Here is a 22257-nt window from a genome sequence, read left to right on the forward strand (position 1 = left end):
TATACTGCGTCGATAGTTACTCCACAAGGTTCACATACGCACCCTCGGCATACAGCAGTCTATACTGCGTCGATAGTTACTCCACAAGGTTCACATACAGCACCCTCGGCATACAGCAGTCTATATTGCGTCGATAGTTACTCCACAAGGTTCACATACGCACCCTCGGCATACAGCAGTCTATACTGCGTCGATAGTTACTTACATTCAAGCACATTCTAAAAGAACTTCATTTTTATTCCTCCTCCATGATTTATGTATATGTTGTCATATTTTACGTATTTTTGTGAGTCCCCTTTCCTTTCATAATTTTCTCGCTTCTAATTATGGCTGTTTACTTTCCACTTAAAGAAGTCCCTTTAATATTTCTTGTAAGGCCAGTTTAGTGGTGATGGACTCCTTTAACTTTGGTTTGTCTGGGAAACCCTATCTCTTCTTCTATTCTAAATGATAGCCTGTTGGATACAGGATTTTTGGCTGCCATTTTTTTCTTCTCAGCACTTTGAACAGATCATGCCACTCTCTTCTGGCCTGCAAAATTTCTGCTGAAAAATCAGCTGACAGTCTTATGGGCTTTCCCTAGTATGCAACTAGTTGCTTCTCTTGCTGCTTTTAAAATTCTCTTTATCTTGCTTTCTTTCCGTGCCGATAGCGCTCTCGCAAACATGGTGAACGTTCCTAAAACCCGCCGGACTTTCTGCAAGAAGTGTGGCAAGCACCAGCCCCACAAAGTGACACAGTACAAGAAGGGCAAAGATTCTCTTTATGCCCAGGGAAAGCGGCGTTATGACAGGAAGCAGAGTGGCTATGGCGGGCAGACTAAGCCGATTTTCCGGAAAAAGGCTAAAACTACAAAGAAGATTGTGCTGAGGCTTGAATGTGTTGAGCCCAATTGCAGATCTAAGAGAATGCTGGCTATTAAGAGATGCAAGCATTTTGAACTGGGAGGAGATAAGAAGAGAAAGGGCCAAGTGATCCAGTTCTAAGCTTCATATTTTGTTAATATTACGAAGACAATAAAATCATGAGGTTATGTTCACTTCATAAAAAAAAAAAAAAAAAAATAAATAAAATTCTCTTTATCTTTAATATTTGACATTTTACTTATTATGCGTTGTAGTGTGGGCCTCCTGTTAGGAACTCTATGATTCCTGAACCTGTATGTCTGTTTCCTTCCCCAGGGAAATTTTTAATTATTTCTTTAAATAATTTTTCTGCCCCTTTCTCACTCTCTTTTCCTTCTGGGACCCCTATAATGTAAATGTTTATTTGCTTGATGTTGTCCAAGAGATCCCTTTACCTATCCTCATTTTAAAATTCCTTTTTCTTTCTCTTCAACTTCTATCACCTTGTCTTCCAGATTGCTGATCTGTTCTGCATCTTCCAATCTACAGCTGATTCCCTGTTTTTAATTTCAGTTATAGTATTCTTCAACTCTGATATGTTTTTATATTTTCTATCTCTTTGTTAAAGTTCTCACAGAGTTCATCCATTCTTCTCTGCAGTCCAGTGAGCATTTTTTTTAAAGATTTTTATTTATTTGACAGAGAGAAAGAGAGAGAGACACAGAGAGAGGGAACACAAGCAGGGGGAGTGGGAGAGGGAGAAGCAGGCTTCCAGCTGAGCAGAGAGCCCGATACGGGGCTCGATCCCAGGACCCTGGAATCATGACCTGAGTCAAAGGCAGACGCTGAACGACTGAGCCACCCAGGTACCCCTCCAGTGAGCATCTTTATGACCATTATTTTGAACTCTATCAGGCATATTGCTTATCTCCTTTCATGTGCAACCTACTTGTATCTGTGGATCTAAAGTGAATCTCTCATAAACAGCATGTCAGATTTTTAAAAAATCTGTTCTGCCAATCTCTGTCTTTTGACTGGAGAGTTTAATAAATTTAAGTTTAAAGTAATTACTGATAAGTAGGGACTTCTGCTACTTTGCTGTGCTTTCTATGTGCTCTAGAGCTTTTTGTCCTTCATTTCATCCATTACTGTCTTCTTTTGTGTTTAACTGTGTTTTTTTTTTTTTTTTTGGATTTTGTTTGTTTTGTAGAGACACATTTTAATTCTCTTCTCATTTCCTTCTCTGTGTATATATATTTTATAGCTATTATCTTTGTGTTTACTGTGGGGATTACATCTAACACCTTAAAGTTCTAACGGTCTAAGTTGAGTTAACCAATAACTTAATTGCAATAGCATACAAAAACTCTGCTCTGAGGTTCCTCAAAAGGTTAAAAATATAGCTACCCTATGACCCAGCAACTGCACTACTAGGTATTTATCTAAATAATACAAACACAGTGATTGGAAGGGGCACATGCACCCCAATGTTTATAGCAGCAATGTCCACAATAGCCAAAATATGTAGCCAAGATGTCCATCGACAGATGAACGGATGAAGAAAATTGTTTATAAATATATAATGGAATATAACTCAGCCATCAAAAAGAATGAAATCTTGCCATTTGCAAGGACATGGATGGAACTAGAGGGTATGATGCTAAGTGAAATAAGTCAATCAGAGAAAGACAAATACCGTATGATTTTACTTATATGTGGAATTTAAGACACAAAACAGATGAACATAGGGGAAGGGAGGAAAAAAATAAAATGAAATCAGAGAGGGAGGCAAACCATAAGAGACTTAACTATAGGAAACAAACAGGGTTGCTGGAGGGGAGAGCGGTGGGGGGATGGGGTAACTGGATGATGGGCATTAAGAAGGACACTTGTTGTAAGGAGCACTGGGTGTTGTATGCAACTGATGAATCACTGAATTCTACCTCTGAAACCAGTAATATACTATATGTTAATTAAATTGAATTTAAATAAAAAATTTAAAAAACAAAACAAAACTCTGCTCTGATATAGCTCCAGGCTGTCCTGTGACTTAAGTCACACTTTGCATTTTTATAAACTGTATGCCCAGTAAGATATATTAATAACTGAATTTTTATGTGTTCGTCTTTTAAATCATGTAGAAAATAAAAGATGTAGTAATAAACCAAAATTACAATACTGGCTTTGTAATTGCCCATGCATTCATCTTGTTCTGTCTTTGGAGGCTTTGGAGTTTGGTTCAGTGTCTTTTCATTTCATCCTGAAGCTCTCCATTCAGCAAGTCTTGCATGGCAGGTCTTGTGGTAATGACCTCCTTCACCTTAGCTTACATTTATCAGGGAATGTCCTTATTTCCCTCTCATTTTTTTTCATCCGTATGTTTTTATTTTTATTCAACTATAAGCAAACAGTAAAATTAACACAACATTTCACAACTCCAGATTAGCTTTTCTTACACAGATGAAGAATGACCACTTTAGCAGGCACAGACTTGGAATTTCTGACAACCTCTCACCCAGCCCTGCAGCTCATCTAGATGGCCATGCCTTAACCCCAAAGTGACTCCCTATTGCTTTTTCCAGTACTGCTCTTTAAAGGAGCCAGAGTGTGTATCACACTGGGGGGTAGTGGACATGCCAGCCTCTCTCTATGGTGAGGCTCAAAGGCCTGGACCACTTGCTGAGGTCCACCAGCATCGTGCGGCCGAGTGGGGCAGACAGCAGGGAAGTCACAGGAGCAAGGTACAGGTCTGTAGCACTGACTCTGAGTGATCCGTAAACTGTCTCCCTCATTTTTGAAGGACAGTTTGGCCAGATATTGAATTTTTGGTGGACAGTTTTTTCCTTTCAGCATTTTGAGTATATCAACCCACTGCCTTCTGGCCTCTGAGGTTTTGGATGAGAAACTGGTGATAAGCTTATTGAGGATCTCTTGTATCTGATGAGTTACTTCTCTCTTGCTGCTTTCAAGATTCTCTGTTTGTCTCTGGCCCTTACCAGTTTGATTATGATGTATTTTGGTGTGGGTTGAGTTTATTCTAGTTTGTTGAGCTTCCTGAATTTGTAGGTTCATGTCTTTCATCAAATTTGGCAAGTTTCCAGCCATTGTTCCTTCAAATATTCTTTTTTACCTCTTTCTTCTCATTCTGGGACTCCCACAGTGCATATGCTGGTTTGTTTGCTAGTACCACGCAAGTCCCTAAAACTCTGTTCACTTTTCTTCATTCATCGTTCTTTTTCTCAGGCTTAATAACTTCAATTGCCCCATCTTCAAGTTCACAGATTCTTTCTCTGCCTGCTCAAACCTGCTTTTGAACCCCTCTAGAGAAGATTTCATTTCAGTCATTATACTTTTCAGCTTCAGATACCTTCTTGGTTCTTTCTGTAATCTTTATTTCTTTATATCTCTTGATATTCTCAGTTTGTTCCTTGTTTTCCTTTGTCCGTGTCTTCTTTTAGCTCTTTGAGGATCTTTAAGTCTTGTCTATTAAATATGACATCTGGGCTTCTTCAGGGGCAGCTTCTGTCCACTTATTTTGTCCTTCTGAGTGGGCCACACTTACACATTTCTTTGTAAGCCTTGTGATTTTTTTGTTGTTGTTGCAAACTGGACATCATAAAAATTGAATCATACTGTTCTACCTCTGGAAATCAGATTCTCCCCATCTCCTAGTGTTTGCTGTTTGTTGTTGTGTGTCTGCTGGAGACCAGCCTGAGGGGAAAGCCTAAGGTCTTCTCACACCTTTCCTGAGCCTCCATTTTTCCCTGTCCACGCATTGGCTTTTTAAATTCCCCTGCATGTGCACTTGTGTTTGAATGTCCTGATTTTTAAGTGTCTGGCTCCCACAAAAGCAAGAAGTTGGGGGGTACCCACTCACATGTGTTGCCCCATTCAATGCTATGAAAGCCACTTCAGCCAGTGGAGGTTGAAACAATGGTGGCCAGCCTCTATGCTTGCATCTCAGCAATCAAAAACAGCAACCACTACTACACAAGAGCCTGATATTTGGCCAAGGTCCTCATTGTTCACCCTGGCTCCAGCAAGGTACCCGAGGAATGTGTGCATGGCTGTCTGCCATGGGGCTGGAGGATGGGCAGCCAAAAATGATGGGAATTAACCACAGCTTACCAGTCAAGCTATCTTCTGGAAGCTGCAAGTCTTCAGGCTCCATACTGTTCCAAAATAGCTCCTTTAAACAGTTTCTGACAGTAGAAGTGTTGTCTAGATGGAGAGATAGATTCCTGGTGCTTCTTATACCCTGTCTTCCCTGACGTAACTGCCCACCCATTTATTTTTTTAATATAGTACTGTTGTTATGCTTTCTGAAAATGATTTTGATTTCCTCAATATTTAGAATAATGGATTAATTTCCAAGTGGAAAGATTTTTGCTTTTTATTTTTCTGTTGATTTCTAGTTATCTTCTTGTGTACAGAAAATACAGCGTATGTGATTTCTACTTTTCACTAAATTGGTTGAGATTTACTCTGTAGCCTAACACATGGTTAGATTTTTGAACTGTCCATTTGTGGAAGATAACATAAACAAAAGGGCATTTATTGTTCTGTATATTTCTATCAGAATAAGCTTGTTAAAGGATTGTTCAAATGTATGTCACTATTTCTGGTCCATTTGATCTCTTCATTTCTCACAGATATGTGTTAATTAATACTCCCTATCACTGGGTCTATTTCTCCTTGCATTTTGCTTATCATTTTGATTTATGATACCAGGTGCATAAAGGATATGATAGACACTCACGTATTTATCATCTATTCATCCATCCATCCATCCACCTACTTAATCCATCCAACCATCAATCACCACCTTCTTCCAGCACATATCCCTACATTTTACACACACATAAACTTATATTTTTCTAAAAACATCAAGATTTATTACAATTCTATTCCCTCTCTAAAGCAAGATAAGAAATTTAGTTTGTCTTTATTTTTCTTTTTATCTTATTTCCCAGAAACACTCATCACTTTTCTTGTGATGATCTGGGATTTTAGTCAATTTTAGTCAACAATTTAGTCAATTGTTTCTGCATATTTGTTTTCTTACAGTTAGTAACTGTTTAGCAATAATGATATTTTATTAATTTCTTTGTTCAACACTGCTTCTTACAGCTCATGTATTCATGTTAGGTGAAGTGCTCATTTTGCTAGACCATACCCATTTTCTTTTGTAAAGGATCTGTGAGTCAGCAGTGACACTGAGCAGATGATGGAGAGAGAGCTGAGTACAGCTGTGCCTGGCCCAGGCTAAAAGCATAGTCAGTCTGTCCATATGAGTAGGTGAAAGAATAGATATTACCTCTGTTATTATGGATTTGTCCACTTCTCATGGTATTTGGTTATGAATCTAGATGGCGCATAGATACTTGGGGGAGAACAAATGTGGCTAAAGGAATGTACAGAAAGCAAAGCTGTCAGCTGTGACTATGGATAAGGAGGAAGTGCTGGAAGGCTAGGGATGGAGGGCTGGTGCAGCACCTGGACAGCAGCAAAGAATGGAGGATGACCACTGGGCAGGGAGCATGAACTTAAGCTGGGACTAGTAAGCATGACTGTGGGTCTTTCTCTAGCCACATCCCAAATGCAGAGGATTGGATTTAACCTGGGTTTGTGGTTTTACCACATAAACACAGTAAAATGAGAAAGGCAAAGCCATCAAGAGTATAAACAAGGAAGTCACTTTGATCACTGACCATAGAAGATAAACAGTTATGGGAGGACAAGGAAGAAGGGGTGTATAAGAAGTGTGAGGCCCAATGAAGGGCAGGTTGGACCAATGGACTGGGCAGTTCTGATCTGACCAAAGAATCACCTGGATCTGTACACAGTGAGCTGTGTGGCTGGAGTGTGTTTGAAACAAGTTATGGAGTGGCTGAGCTACTGGGAATGATAAGGTGAAGGTGAAAGACCCCATTGCTGGAATGGCAGGTCAAGGAATTGTTATCAGGGAAGGACTATCTACAGGCTATTGAAATCACCAAAAATTATTACAAGACACACGGTGGGAAGAGTGCCAGGGAGCCAGGAGCCAAAATCTTGAAGAATCTGAAGGACGATGGCAGGGTAGGTGGTAGGGTTGGATGACAGGAGATTTAAAGTCTGTAGTTTTAGTACTTTCCAAAAAATGGCCACAGGAATATATTTAGTCTCCTATGCTCTTGTGGAGGCCCCCCCTTCCCCTGTCAAGAGGAAAGTATACTTCATGTTCACCTGAATTCGGACTGGCCCTTTTGGCTGCCTTGATGAACAGAATAGGGCAGCAGAGCTGATGAATGACTTGTGAGGCTAGGTTACAAACAGTGACATGGCCTCAGCCTGGGTGTTTAGCTCTTGGGTATCCAGCTACCATGCTGGGAAGAAGCCCAAACTAGTCCCCGTGGACTAATGGAGAAGCTCATGTGGACAGAAACTGAGGCCCCTGGCCAAGAGGAGCATAAGCCAGAAATGTGAATGACTAGGACTTTGTATGACTTCAGGTTTCCCAGGTGGGCCCAGACGCAATGGAGCAGAGACAAGCTGTGCCTGCTCTGACTGAGAGTCTGTGAGCATACCAGATGTTTGTTTTACAACACTAAGGCTTGGGATAGTTCATTAGGTAGTTCTACTTACTACTAGAACAGTCTGGAAGCAGGAATGAGGAACACGAAGGTACAGAAGCAACAGCTAAATTATGGGACTGCCAGGTTTGCCAGAGCGAGGTAAAGGGACAGCCAGAGAAGAGGCTACTGAAGGCAGAGGGGGCTTCACTGTCCATATATATGGAGCTTCAGAAGTCACAGTGAGAGGGGTGATGGAGGCATGGACTATGGTGGCAGCAGTGGACATATTAAGAAGAGTGTGAATTCCAGATATGATTTGGTCTTTTGTGGTTCCACACATCATTGTTCCCAACAGACTGTCAGGACTTGGGGAAATGGAAACATCAAGGATGATGCCTAGGTTTCTATGTGAATAATGAATTCCAAAATGAGGAAGCCAGGAAGAAGGAAATATCTGCCACAGAGATGAACACCAAAGATTTAATACCCATAATATTGAAAAAAGGCCAAATCAATATAAAAAATCACCCAAGAAAAATTTAGCCAAGCATATGAATAAGTAGTTCACAGAGAGAATTACAAATGGCCAGTAAGTATATGAAAGAAATAAGCTCCACTAATACTCAGAGAAATGCAAACTAAATTAAACTACGTGTTGTTCTTTTTTGACCACAGATGGTAAAAATTAAAAGGACCGAAAATCTGCATACAATGAGAAGTGGAGTGGTCAGTACTCTGGTGTGCAGTGGGAACTGACCGGTGAGAGGAGCAGGGGAGATGGTGACCCCATGTTAGAAGGTAACATGACAACCCCCAGCAACTCCACAGCTCTCAGTCTGCACAAGCAGGCAGTTCCAATCCTATACACCGTATATGGAATCAATCAGGACTTCTGGCCAAGAGAATGTTGAATAAAGAAAAAATTTTCTGTGTCTTTGGGTCCCTCTCAAATAATTTTTTTTTCCAATTCAAATAACTGTCTTTCTTAACAAAACAGAAATGCAGGAAATGACCAGTCTCTTGTAATTTCATCCCCACCCCAAAGACAACCACTGTTAGTCAGTCTGATGCTTATGCATCTGTTTTATACATGTCTCAATTCCAGGCTCCTCTCTTTTTCTTTCTTGTTTCTTTAAAAATTTTATTTATTTTGAGAGAGCAAGAGAGAGAGAGAGAGCGCACAAATGGGCGGGGAGGGGCAGATGGAGAGGGAGAAGCAGACTCCCTGCCAAGCAGGGAGCCCGATTTGGGGCTCAATCCCAGGACCCTGGGATCATGACCTGAGTTGAAGGCAGACACTTAACTGACTGAGCCACGTAGGTGCCCTCTTTTTGTTTTTGTTTTTTTTTCACCAGTTTTATTGAAGTATGATTGACAAATAAAGACCTGAATATATTTAAGGTGTTTTGATATAACTATACCTTGTGTAATGATTACCACTATTAATCTAACATTTCTATCACTTAACATAATTACCATTTGTGTGTGTGTGTAGTGAGAACACTCAAGACCCACTCACCAAATTCCAAGTACACATTATTTTTAGCATAGTTATCATGCTGTACATTAGGTATCTAGAATTTATTCACCTTGTAACTGAACATTTGTACACTTTGACCAACATTTCCCCATTTCCTCAACCTCGGAGCCCCTAGCTACTGTTTCTCTAAGTTCGACTTTTTCAGATTCCACATATAAGTGATACCGTTAAATGTTTGTCTTTCTGTGTCTGGCTTGATTCACTTAGCATAGCGTCCTCTAAGATCATCCCCACTGTCACAAATGGCAAGATTTCCTTCTTTTTTATGGCTGGATATTATTTGTGTATATCTACCACAATTTCTTTATCTGTTCATCTGTTGATGACACTTAGGTTGTTTCCACACTGGCTACTGTGAATAATGCTGCAATGAACATTAGAGTGCAGATATTTCTTCGAGACACTGATTTCCTTTTCATTAGGTATACATACCCAGAGTAGGACTGCTAGACCATATGGTAGTTCCATTTTTAATTTTTGAGGAACTGCCATAGTGTTCTCCACAGTGTGCACCAATTTACATTCCATCAATGGTGCACAAGAAGTCCTTTTTCTCCACATCCTCATCAATGCTTCTTGTCTCTTGTCTTTTTGATGATGGTCATTCTAACAGGTACGGGGTAATGTATCACTGTGGTTTTGATTTGCATTTCCCTGATGATTAGTGACATTGAGCACCTTTTCATGTACCTGTTTGTCATCTGTAAGCCTTCTTTGAAGAATTGTCTATTCAAGTTCCTTTGCTCCTTTTTCAATTGGGTTATTTGGTTTTTTATTTTCTTTTACTATTGAGTTACAATAGTTCCTTTTATATTTTAGATATTAACCTCTTATCAGATAGATATATGGTTTGAAAATATTTTCTCCCATTCTATAGGTTGCCTTTTCATTTTGTTCACTGTTCCTTTGCTATGCAGAAGCTTTTCACTTTGATGTGGTCCCACTTGTATATTTTTGCTTTTATTGCCTGTGCTTTTGGGGTCATATCCAAAACATCATTTCTAAGACCGATGTCAAGGAGGTTATTCCCTATATTCTCTTACGGGAGTTTTACAGTTTTAGGTCTTATGTTAAAGTCTTTAATCCATTTTTGTGTAAGTTTAGGGTCCAATTTCATTCTTATGCATGTGGATATTCAGTTTTCCCAACATTATTTATTGAAGAGACTGTTCCTTTCTTCATTGTGTATTCTTGGAGCCCCTGTTGAAGATTAACTGACCACTACATATGAGGTTTTATTTTTGGGCTCTCTATTCTGTTCCATTGATCTATGAGTCTATTTTTGTGCAAGTACCACATTATTTTGATTACTTTAGCCTTGTAATACAGTTTGAAGTCAAGAAATGTGACAACTTTAGCTCTGTTGTTCTTTCTTAAGATTGCTTTGGGTTTTCGGGGTATTTTGTGGTTCTATACAAATTTTAGGATTGTTTGTCCCATTTCTGTGAAAAACGCCATTAAAATTTTGATAGGGATTGTACTGAGCCTGTGGATTGCTTTGGGTAGTATGGATATTTTAACAATATTCTTCCAATCTATGAACATTTTACAAAATATCTTTCCATTTATTTATGTCTTCAATTTCTTTCATCGGTGTTTCATAGTTTTCATTATACAGATCTTTCACCTCCTTGGTTAAATTTATTTACAAATATTTCATTCTTTTTAATGCTATTATAATTAAAATTATTTTCTTAATTACTTTTTTGGATAGTCTGTTGTTGGTGTATAGAAATGCAACTGATTTTTTTTTTTTTTAAATTTGAGCTTGTATCCTGCAACTTGACTGAATTCATTTAATAGTCCCAAAAGTTTTCTGATGGAGTCTTTAGGATTTTCTACATATGAGATCATGTCATCAAACAGATCTTACTTCCTCCTTTTCAATTTGGATGCCTTTTATTTCTTTTTCTTGCCCAATTGCCATGGCTAGAATTTCCAGTACTATGCTGCACAGAAGTAGTGAGAGTGGGCATCTTGCTCTTGTTCCTGATCTTAGAGAAAGAGCTGTCAATATTTCACCATTGTATATGATGCTAGCTATGGGTTGGTCATACGTGGCATTTGTTGAGATACACTCCTTTTATACTTACTTTGTTGACACCTTTTATAATGAAAAGATGATAAAGTTTGTAAACATATAAAGAAAATATTAACAAAACTAAAGGGAGAAGTAGATAGCAATATAATAATAGCAGGGGAATCTAATACCCCACTTTCAACAATGGGTGTATCATCCAAACAACAAAGCAATAAAGACACACTGGACTTGAACTGCACTTTAAACCAGATGGACCCAACAGACATCTATAATAACAGAGGAAAACACACTCTTCTCAAGCACACAAGAATATTCCTCAGAATAGATTGTACATTAGGTTATAAAGCAAGTCTTAAAAATTTAACAAGGTTGAGGGGTGCCTGGGTGGCTCAGCTGGTTAGGGATCCAACTCTTGATTCCGACTCAGGTCATGATCTCAGGGTCATGAGACTGAGCCCCTCACTGGGCTCCATGCTGGGCGTGGAGTCTGCTTAAGATTCTCTCCCTCTCTCTCTGTCCCTCACCCCCCTAACTTAACAAGATTGAAATTATATCAAGTATAGTTTCTGATCCCAATGGTGTGAAACTTGAAACCCGTAAGAAGAAGAAAAGTGGAAAATTTACAAATCTGTAGAAATTAAACAACATATTTGTGAACAACCAATAGGTCAAGGAAGAAATCAAAAGGTATCTTGATACAAACAAAAATAGAACACAACGTACAAAACCTAATGGGATGCAAAAATAATAGGATGCAACCAAAGCAGTTCTAACAGGGATGTTTATAGCAATAAATGCCTACATTAGAAGAAAGAAACATCTCAAATAAACAACCTAACTTTACAGCTCAAGGAACTAGAAAAAGAACATACTAAGCCCAAAGATAGCAGAAAGAAGGAAATAACAAAGATTAAAGATATAATAAATGAGACAAGAAAGATAATAAAGAAAGATAAATGAAACGAAATTGGTTTTTTGAAAAGATACACAAAATTGACAAACCTTTAGCTAGACTACCCAAGAGAAAAAGACAGATGGCTCAAATCAAATTATAAAGAAAGAAATTAAAACTGATACTACAGAAGTGACAACTATACACTTACACGCCAACAACTGGATGACCTAGAAGAAATGGATAAAGTCCTAGAGACATACAAGGCTACCAAGACTGAATCATGATGAGACAGATAATCTGAACAGACCAATCAATGAGAAAGGAGACTGAATCAGTAATTAAAAACCTCCCAACAAATAAAAGTCCAGGACCAGATGGCTTTGCTGGTGAATTCTACCAAACATTTTAAGAATTAATGCCAATCCTTCTCAAACTCTTCCAAAAAACTGAAGGAGAAGGAACACTTCCAAGCTCATTTTATGAGGCCAGCATTCCCTCATCATATCAAAACGAGACAAGGACACTCTAAGAAAACTAGAGGCCAGTAGCCCTGATGAACAATAACGCAAAAATCCTTGACAAAATACTAGCAAACCAAATTCAACAGAACATTAAAAACATCATACACCATGATCAGTGGTATTTATCCCTTGGAAGCAAGGATGGTTCAACATATGCAGATCAATCAACATGACACAACAAATTAACAGAATGAAGGATAAAAAAAGCCTATGACCATCTCAGTTGATGGAGAAATAGCATTTGACAAAATTCAACACCCTTTTTCTTCCCAAAGATCCCAATGTATTAGATCATGAAATGTCTTCCAAATAATCAAAGAAATATGAAATATTTAATTATGAGTGATAAATATATTATTTTATTTTCATTTTTAAATTGATACATGGACATTTCAGAAGATTAGGCTGCAGAGGTAACTAACTTATGCAACAACAAGATTACAGAAACTTATTGCATTGGCTTTTCAAATATAAGAGACTGTACATACTTAATGACTTACTTAAGCTTGTTAATGACTACAAATATTTTACTGACAAGTTGGAGTTCAGATATTATAAAGGGGGAAAACAATTTTCATGGAGGTCTACTCTTTTCGTCTAAGGGATGAGAAATTTATTTCAAAGTTATAAAAATAAGCAGCAAAGAAATGAAACTTCTGGAAGCAACAGTGGTTTCAAAAGAGCAGAAATGAAAGGAATAGAATGTTGACAGGAAACACCGTAAGTGGAATGAAACAAATCTATTTCTAAAGTTGGGGAATCAGGTTGTAGGTCCTACAAAAGCTGCATGGAAAGTAACTAGATATGCAAATGTCCTTCAGAAGGCCTTGCAGGAAGTAGTGTGGATGTTTCAAATGTAAAACCTACAAGTATTTTTTTTTTAGATTTTATTTATTTATTTCTTTGACAGAGAGAGACACAGTAAGAGAGGGAACACAAGCAGGGGAAGTGGGAGAGGGAGAAGCAGGCTTCCTGCGGAGCAGGGAGCCCGATGTGGGGCTCGATCCCAGGACCCTGGGATCATGACCTGAGCCAAAGGCAGTTGCTTAACAACTGAGCCACCGAGGCACCCCAAAACCTACAAGTATTAGAACACCTAGAGACTGTACCCCTGTTTTGGTAAATACTAGATGGGATTTTAAGGTCAGACAAAGCCAGGCGCTCTGCATACTTGAGCTGTTAGGGTAATTCATCAGGGGCAATATGCAAACTGGACTGTGAATATGCTTAGGGCTTATTTTGTTTTTACAGACAGCAACAACTGGCCGTGTCTTCTGGGGAACACGTGTGAGCATTATCTGAGAATGCTGGGAACCTCCAGAGCCACGGCATGTGGTGCAGAACAGGCCACTAATGCAGGGTGTGTCTTCTAACCTCTGAATCTAGATTTCTTTCCATTATCGATACCCCAGAGGTTGAGTTCAGTACAATTCTGGCCTTGAAATTACAATTCTTAAATTATCTGAGAATTCTTCCATGAAACTTGGAGTATCTAGAACATTTTTTAAAAATAAGTGCTGTTCAGTGCTCCGATAGAGCAACAAATGAACCCCTCATTAGTGGCATCATAAATTAAGCTTCCTGAGACTGAACGACTGCCTCCTCCCCCTACACCCCTACAGGCCTCCCGTCTGATGCCTGGTATTTGTCGGCTGGGCCCAGGCCTGCCTCTCATGCACTGTTGTCAGGAACTCTGAGCTGGAGCCTGGCAAAAGTGAAATGGAAAGGAGGATTTGGCAGGAACAGACCCGTGGGCCACACACCATTATGATTCCCAGGCAGGGCCAGGCCCTCGGTGCAGAGCTGGCTCTCCCGCCAGGAAGGTTTTTCTGTATTAATAACTAGAAACAATTCTTGGAATACATAGGGTATCATGTCTCCAATCCTTACAATCTTTACAATCCAGTGTTAAATTAAAAAAAAGCAGGACAGAGTAAGATTCCAACTCACTAAAAAAAAAATCAACCACCCCTTATAGACACAGATGGAGAAGTAAGGGTGAAGGTGTTAACAACTGTTTGGGACCACAACCTCTGAAAATAAGTCAAGAGAGCACTTTTTTATAGGATACGAGGGAGAAGTCACCAAAAAGGCTGATTTTCCTTTTCATGAAAAACTAGGTCTAGACCCCACAGGCCACTCTCTTCCCAAGGACAACTGCAATGCTGTTCTGAGAGCTTCACTCTCAAGGGTGTCCCTGGGCTTTAAGGCCAGACTCCCCATCTCTTTCTCTCCACCCTTTTTCGAGAAGAAGCAAATTTATCTGCTTTTTTATCTGCAAACCAAGTTAACTTAGCCCCATGTCAGGATTTAACATCTGAATTCTTTTAAAGTTTAGCAACTGATATGAAAGATTTATGTTATAAAGACAGATGCTTTACTTCCATCTTTGATAAAACTGATTTATTCCGAGAATGTAAGTGGTGCACTTACCCAGAAGAGGATGAATGTCTTCTCCAATGGTCAGGCTCATACTGTCTATTTCCTGCACCAAAGAGATATGAAAACCAAAACTCAGTTAATTACGTTTCTCTAAAATTCAAAGAGAAAAAAACCGCACATTTCTAAGCATGTATAAAAACAACATGCTGAGTTGTATTTGGAGGACAGCACTTCATTCTCTTTTCTGTTGTGGCCACTGTCACTAAAAGTTTGTTGCACAATTATTCCATTAGAGTAGGAAACAATTAATTAAGAGGTGGCTCTGCTGATAGAAGGAAGCAGTGTCCCAACTGCTCCTCCAAATGCCAGTTCCAAGCACCTGCACGGTGTACAGACAGCCTCCACTGCCAGTGACACTGGGAAATGCATCTGCATGTGCAGATGGCTCACAGGACACTTGGCCAAGGGTGGAGAAAGCAATGTGTGGCTCTTTCTACAGCTGAGTGCAGAGACCCCCGTCCCCGTGTAGCTGGCCACTTTTCACCTCCCGCGACACAGGGAGTGTTGGGCGAGAACCGGAAGGGAGCCAACCTGCCAGTAAAATAGGTGGTTGTTTTCACATTCAGAAAATAACACTTTTCCTACAAAGCTTTCCATGCTTCTGCTTGACTGATGATGCCCGCGCCTCTCCCGCCGAGGGCAGCCTTTGTGGCCCAGCCGCTCCGGCAAGTGGGAGGCTGGCAGGGGCTTTGGCCAAGGGCTGCATGGTGGGAGAGGGTCACAGCAAGGCCACAGCGAGGTTTCCAGGCCCCACCTTGTTACCACAGATGATCAGAGACAGTTTTACAACAGCCCAGAATTACCACCGACAAGTGAAAATCTGAAGAAATCACAAGCAAATGTGATTTGCTACTGACTGTGGAATTTAACACATCATTTCTCACCAACAGCAAGAAGGAGGTTAAGATGTTCTCACTGTAGAGACTTTGAAGTTCCCGGCCCCAGGGAGGCAGGGAGGTTGTCACCTCTGCTGGTCCTGGGTCCTCTCCCCAGTTCACAGGCCAGGAAGCACATGCTTCACAGGGAGGCTGCTGCCTCTGGCCCTTCCCTGCCTGGCCGACGTGGGCCGGGCTCCCGGGGGCAGCACGCCCGCCACTCCTCCTCCTCCTCCTCCTCCTCTCGGACTGTCTCACAGTGATTCAATACACTCATTCTGCGGCATTTTCAGTTTGACGTAAACAAAGAATTCTGTCTGTTAACTCTGTCTTGACAACTTTCTACTTAGACTACTTACATATCTCTAAAAAATACTAAAATAGGATTTCAAAGGTGGACATAAGCCCGCAAACGTGTGTGGGCCAAGTAAAAATGATGGAATTCTATCACAGTGATGAAACTGAAAAAGTGGATCTCCTGACCTTAAACAATGTTCCAGTTCTAATAAAAGACTGTATGTGAGTGTGTGTGAACACGTATCTCATACAGAGATATCTGAAATTAGATAACATATTGGCACTGCCAATGAAACTTTTGTGAACATTTTTCCATGTGAGACAAAACGCAAATGATACATACTGTCCTTGCTTAACTACGGTCTTGCCAGAGACTTTTAATTTCTTGCACCTCCATGCCCAAATTCTTTTTTCTTTTAATTTTTTGAGTGCAGCTGACACGATGTTACATTAGTTCAGGTGGTCGGCAAGTGGTTCCACAAGTCTGCGTGTTCTGCGGTGCCCAACACGGCCTAACTGCCATCTGTCGCCACATGCACCTGACGACACCAGCGACTGCTCCCGAAGCCTGCATGCCCACCCCAAATTCTGAAACCTGATCCTAACTCAGCACTCACCACTGCAATTTTGCCTTTGACCTGAGGTCTCGCAGGGCATGGGTTTCAGCCCCGAGCCCTCCTGCACCACCGTCCCGTCTTCCGTGTGACCACCGTGGTCCTATCCCCTGAGGAGGGATTTCCTGCAAACCAGGACACCTGGGAAAGCGTCAGGCTCTGGCTGTTGCATCTGTTATGGTCTCCTTGCTTCTACATAACCAGAACAGAAGACGGAAGACATGCTTCTCTAGGCCTCGCACCCAGTCTGACAAACATCCTAAGCGTTCCAAATGTTCCCTGAAATTTCGGGTGGTCATGTACATGAGGGAACGCCTGGAGGCTCTGTCATCTGCTCAGGTCAGGTCACTGGTGAGTGGTGGGTCCTGCCTGTGAGAACCCACTGCAGCAAGCTTCCTCCGGGAAAGAGCAGACATATGAAGACACCTCCAACACTCACTGCTCTGAGAGGCTCGAATTCAAGGACCCAGCGGGGCCACTGCACCTGGCTTGCCTGGAACCCCAGGACTCAGAGCTGGCAGGACACCAAAGGCTGCCCAGGCTGGATGCTGCTGACGTGGCAAGGAGCACAGTCTAGGGAGCGTCTAAGGGGAGGCATGCATGCATACGTGCTGGCTGCGTGCGCCACCACAGGCACACACCCTGGCCAAGGGCCACAGCTGATGTGCTCACCTCCCCGAGACTCGTGGTCTCTCTCCCACCCGTTGCCAGGCTTAACCTGCAGCCCTCCCCACCCTGACTTTGTATTGTCTCAGGTTTCCTGAATTCCTGAGACCCAGCAGGAAGAAAAGGAGACAAGCCCAGGCCAGAGAGAATTAAGAGGAATGTTACCATTTCCTACACCAGCGACAGCAGGGACCCTGGGGAGGACTTTGTCATCTGCTTAGAGGAAACACAGGGAGGATTATGCACGCCCCGTCGTGCCAGGCTGCCTGAAAGATGTCCAGCATGCCTTCCCTCACCCTGCTTTCCTGAGCTAGGTGGGTGCCTTCTAATCCTCACCTAGAGGGGCCAGGGTCGTAGGTGTCTGACACCGCAGCTTCAAGGGTGACAGGTGCCCAGGGTCCTGCTACTTAAACATACCTGGGATGGGATATCCAGATAGACAGAGCTGGGACCCGACTCTGCGCCCATCACACGCTTATATTTCAAACACAGTATTGGTACCTAAATTCAAACCCTGTTAGTATTACAAAATAGTAGCTTTGTATTGAAGGTGTGCGGGCTCTGAGCTCTACGGGGCGGGCTGGTGACTACGGGAATACCTACTCAGAACGGATACATGGAGTATCTTGTTTGGAGTGAACTCCAGGGCTCTGACCAATGCTGTGAGGCCCTGGAAGGTCTGCTCCTTTGCTGTCTGCCCAACTTTACCTCCCATGAGCCTCCCTCCCATTGACCCTTCCAGCCACACACGGCTCCCTGGGGCCCTGCCTTCTGCGCACGCCCCTCCCTTAGGCACCCCGAGGCCGCCCTCTCAGATACCCACTCACCGTGTGGATGCGAACCCACAGCAATGGCTGTCGCAGTATGATTCAAGGTAAGCTGACAAACCCTCTTGTGGCCTCTGGGTTCCCTTTTGCAGTTTAGTTCAATAAACCACAGCTCCTTCTACATTAAAAGCAATCTCAAAAATGCTTGAGGGGATGGGGAAGGGATTTGCCCTCATCTAATTTAGGCTGAGCTAGCAACACTCAGATCTGGGTGGAGTCACCGCGTGTCTGTGCTGGACGAGGTGGGAATGGGGGGGCGCTGCTCCGCGCCCCGGGTTGACCGTTGAGGAGCTTCAGGTGACAGTGGTGTCAGGACTGGCTAGGTGGACTCTGCAGGGACACCTACAGCAGCTGTAAATCTTACAGAGCTCTTCTCTGTCCCCCAGGGCTGGGCATTAGAGTGGACACCCAGATTTCTGCCAGAACAAGAGGCAACCGACCGGGAGAGGCTCAGATTCCCTGTAGCAACATCCCAAGTGAGGAGATGCAGTGGCCACCACACAGGGCGACCGAGACACGCAGCTTTGCTTAATGACAAAGACTCGCTGTGCTTTAGGGTAATAATGTGAGTACTCTGTGAAATCTCTACACGTTTCAGGGCTTGCAAAAAACTAAATTAAATTAAAGGTTTGTATGTATTTGCAAGGATAAAATTGTAAATTTAGGTAATATAAAAGTCTCTACAGTTAGGCTTTGAAAACTAAGGAATTTTGAATTTAAATACTGATGAGGTTTTCTCTGTATTTAAAATGTAAATTACTATGCATTAAATTCAGCTTTATGCATGAAAACCAGACATCTGTACTACACACCCAAGAAGTAAAGAATTCATTTTATTTCCTTGATCACCCAAAAGGGTCTTATGTATACAAAAGCCAAATCACAGAACATATCAAAATACTCTTTTTTCATTAGAGGGATGCATTGCATGAAAACTTTACAAGAGCCTTTCTTTGAATAAATCATAAAAAATAGGGTCTTGAACAGATGAATGGATTGACAGAAAACAGAGTGGCAAGGAGCAGAGATAGACCAGCACGGAGCTTGGAAATTCTGCCTCTACTTCACTCAGCAATGAAATTAGAGTATCAGCAGAAGCATGGTGCCAAGACAACAGCATCGCGAGCAGTCCATGGCCGCTGGCCTCTTACCTGGTCCCTGGTCCCTCCAGTGCTGTCCTTGGCCTGCCCGGCTGTACCCGGAGCTCGTCCTGTGGGAGCCAGATCCCTGCCTCCCCCACCTGCCTGTGGGGACACGTGATCAGCACGTTAGGAGGCTACCACAGGCCTAACCCCAAGTGACACATTACATCTAAGAGGGTAGCAAGGCGGCACCAGGTCCACAGTTCTCAAGCTTCGGTTTCCTTAAATCACAGGAAAAGCCCATGAAAAATGTGGACCGAGGGGCCACAGCTGGAATGGGAGGGTGCACGTCTGAATTTGAACATGCTCCCCCAGAGGGGACCCGTGCAGGTGACAGACAAGCAGCCTGGAGGACGCTGGGCCAGAGCAGGGCCCGTGGTCGTCAGTTCTGACTGACCCTGCCTCCCGAGGGCAAGGGCCCGACTCTGTACGCCGCCAGCGCTCAGGCTCTGGGTGAGCAGGGGTCCCGGGACTCTGAGAGCCAGACCACGGTGTGCGCTCCCCTCGACTCTCCACACACTTAACCACCCTCAAGTTTCCTCTCTGACATTCCTGAGCTCTGACACCTTCTACCCCTTGGTCTCCACTAGAATTTAACATGACAAAGTCCGACTAAGCTCCTGCCAGCTGAAAGCAGCCTGCATTCTGCTGCCTGCAGCTTCTGCTCAGGAACCCGAGGCACTGGGCACGCAGGACAGGCCGCCAGCCCAGTTTGGGCACAGGCAACAGAGGCAGAGTGCTGCACATCCATTTTGCAAGGAACAAGCTCTTGCTCTGGGGTCTCAAACCCTGCCTACCCTCAGTTGGCGGGAGAAAACTAAAGGGCAGACAAAAGGGCAGGATGAGGTGGGAGCCTGTGACCCCGGGAAGCAGGGAGGGAGCCCCGCTCCTACCCCGCAACTCTCCTCTCCAGGCAGGCCCCAAACTGTCTCTCAGAATGAGACCTGCACGGCCAATGGCCAGCAGAGCCCCCGAAGACAGTGTGGGGGGTAGGAATCAGGGGGCGTTCTCTAACTCCTCCAAGGAGAGAGAGGGAGCTGCTACAGTGAGAGGCACAGACCCTAACAAAGGAGGATGTGAAATAATCCAACTCATCAACAAGCTGATCTCTAAGACAGCCAACTTCCGGAATAAAGAATCATCCGGTCAATAAGATACACTGTTTCATCTCACATGTTAGTTAACTGGTGAACGCAACAGAAGCTCCTCATCACTGGTGAAGGTGTAGAGGTGAAGGTTTTTAGAAAACAAGTTGGCAACATTTATCTAAATTTGACTGCATGTTGACCTGTAGTTTGCAAACTATGGTGCTCTGTTTTAAGGAAATAATGTACATAAAATGGGAAAAAATGGAAGCCACTTCCGAGCTGGAGTACTAAGCATACGCACGCACACCACTGTCGGAGGGGAGTATGGACAAGCAGGATGCACAATCGCACAGGAGATCATCACGAAGAGATAAAAGCACAGAAAAATAGTGCAAACACACATTACCTGTCCACATTTGTGCTCTTGACAGAATAAAGGTTATTTCTATTTCCTTTTGTTTTCTATGCTAAATTTTATTACGAGAAGAAAGAGAGCCCACGGGGGAGTTCTGCGGCATAGGATGAGCAGGGGTGCCCTCTGGGAGACACTTTTCCTAAAGGGACCAGAACTGAAACTGCTAGGTAGCAGCAAGCGTGGTCAGTCTGCATCGCATCCCAACCTCCCGGGCTGTCCTGCATTGTAAGGCCAGCCCCGGCAGGGGTGGGGGCCCGTGATGCCATGCCCACCTGGCTGGTGTGAGCGCCAAAGCTGCCTGCTGATGATGCGTCTGTTCTCCTTCACGCACGCCTTGCACACGACCGACTTCAGTGTGTGGAACTTGGTCAGCCGGGACCTCTACAAACAGAGCAGACGGCGTGAGCAGTGGCAGGCCTGTGCATGCACTCAGGAGACACAACAGTGGCCATGGGGTCCAAGGACACTGGGTGAGTGTTTCCTTCAACACTGAAACTAAACAAGAGGTTCTCAGAAAACTGACATTCTCCTGAGTCCCCAGGGAAATAACATTAGTGCTACATCCCTTCTGGTCTTCTGCAGGTTAAACAGTCACTTCCAAAAGATCTCCGAGTTCTGTGGTGACATCTGGGCCACGACCACACAGTCCTTCCAAACAAACCTGGGCCGGTCATCTGGGTCCTCAGCCCCTCAAGTGGTGACACTTCAGAAGCAGCAGCCGCGGGGCAAGGGATGGACCTGCCCCTCCGGGCCACTTCATTTACTGCTGACACGTGGCCCCACCTGCCTGAACCTGAGGTCACCCTGTCCGTGGCCAGAACATCAGACACGGGGCCACAACTGGGGCTTTGCAGGTGGTGACTGCAGTCTGCTCTGCTCTGACCCTTCCCCACTCCCGAACACGGGGACAAGCCCGATCTGAGCAACACCCTCCCTCATGACCCTGCCGCTGTCTACACACAATACTAGCTGCTCCTAAATCCCAAAGGACACCCTGGGTTTTTGTTTGGTTTTTGTTTCTCTCTGAATGTTTTCTGTCTGATGTGAAGCTCAGGATGCTTTTTTCTCATGGATGGTGACTGCTCTGCGGGCCGCAGGGTCTCGCGCATACTTGCAGCTATTACAGCATGCTCCAAGTGAGCTTGGCGGGAGCCTTCCTTGGAAACCGCCCAAGAATCATGGAGCCTGGACATCGCATAGCCAACAACCCCAACTAAACCAGCAGCCTTCAGGGGATATTTTCAAGTAAATACATGGTCATTGTTCCTATTGAATTAGTCTGATGTCTGCAAAGGCACCTCTGGGGAAACATTCCTTCTTGATTCAGGAAGGGTAAGGGAGAGAAAGCACTTCAAGAGGGGGCCGTGGTGGACTGGGTGGGGTGCTCCCTGCCATCCCTCAGCAGGAGTTTGGGGACTCAAGCCCTATGGCAGTATTTTGTGAGAAGCTATGGGATATGCTGACGCTGAAGCTTTCGGCCTCCCAACCTGTG

At 43.3% G+C, this 22257-nt stretch overlaps 2 protein-coding genes across 6 annotated transcripts in view; one reads left to right on the forward strand and one right to left on the reverse strand.

Annotated features, from left to right (window-relative positions):
• Positions 1–22257, reverse strand: part of FAM120B (family with sequence similarity 120B) — a 98972-nt gene that overhangs the window by 7194 nt on the left and 69521 nt on the right. For 4 of the 5 annotated variants that reach the window (XM_027602036.1, XM_027602034.2, XM_027602032.2 and 1 more), the window contains 3 exons: positions 21038–21146; positions 19272–19364; positions 14833–14884 (listed from right to left, as the gene is read on the reverse strand). In XM_027602036.1, the coding sequence (XP_027457837.1) occupies positions 14833–14884; positions 19272–19364; positions 21038–21146 (254 nt within the window). The remainder of the gene's footprint in view (positions 1–14832; positions 14885–19271; positions 19365–21037; positions 21147–22257) is intronic. The other variant, XM_027602033.2, reaches the window with a different exon arrangement.
• LOC118357184 (60S ribosomal protein L36a) lies at positions 614–1044 on the forward strand. Its single transcript, XM_035728510.1, has one exon. The coding sequence runs from the start codon at positions 666–668 to the stop codon at positions 984–986; it is 321 nt and encodes a 106-aa protein (XP_035584403.1). The 5' UTR covers positions 614–665; the 3' UTR covers positions 987–1044.

Source organism: Zalophus californianus, chromosome 7 (assembly GCF_009762305.2).
Source record: "Zalophus californianus isolate mZalCal1 chromosome 7, mZalCal1.pri.v2, whole genome shotgun sequence".
Classification (NCBI taxonomy): Eukaryota; Metazoa; Chordata; class Mammalia; order Carnivora; family Otariidae; genus Zalophus; species Zalophus californianus.

Coding starts and splice junctions, on each gene's coding strand:
- LOC118357184 (XM_035728510.1), top strand. CDS start 666: ATGGTGAACGTTCCTAAAACCCGCCGGACTTTCTGCAAGAAGTGTGGC.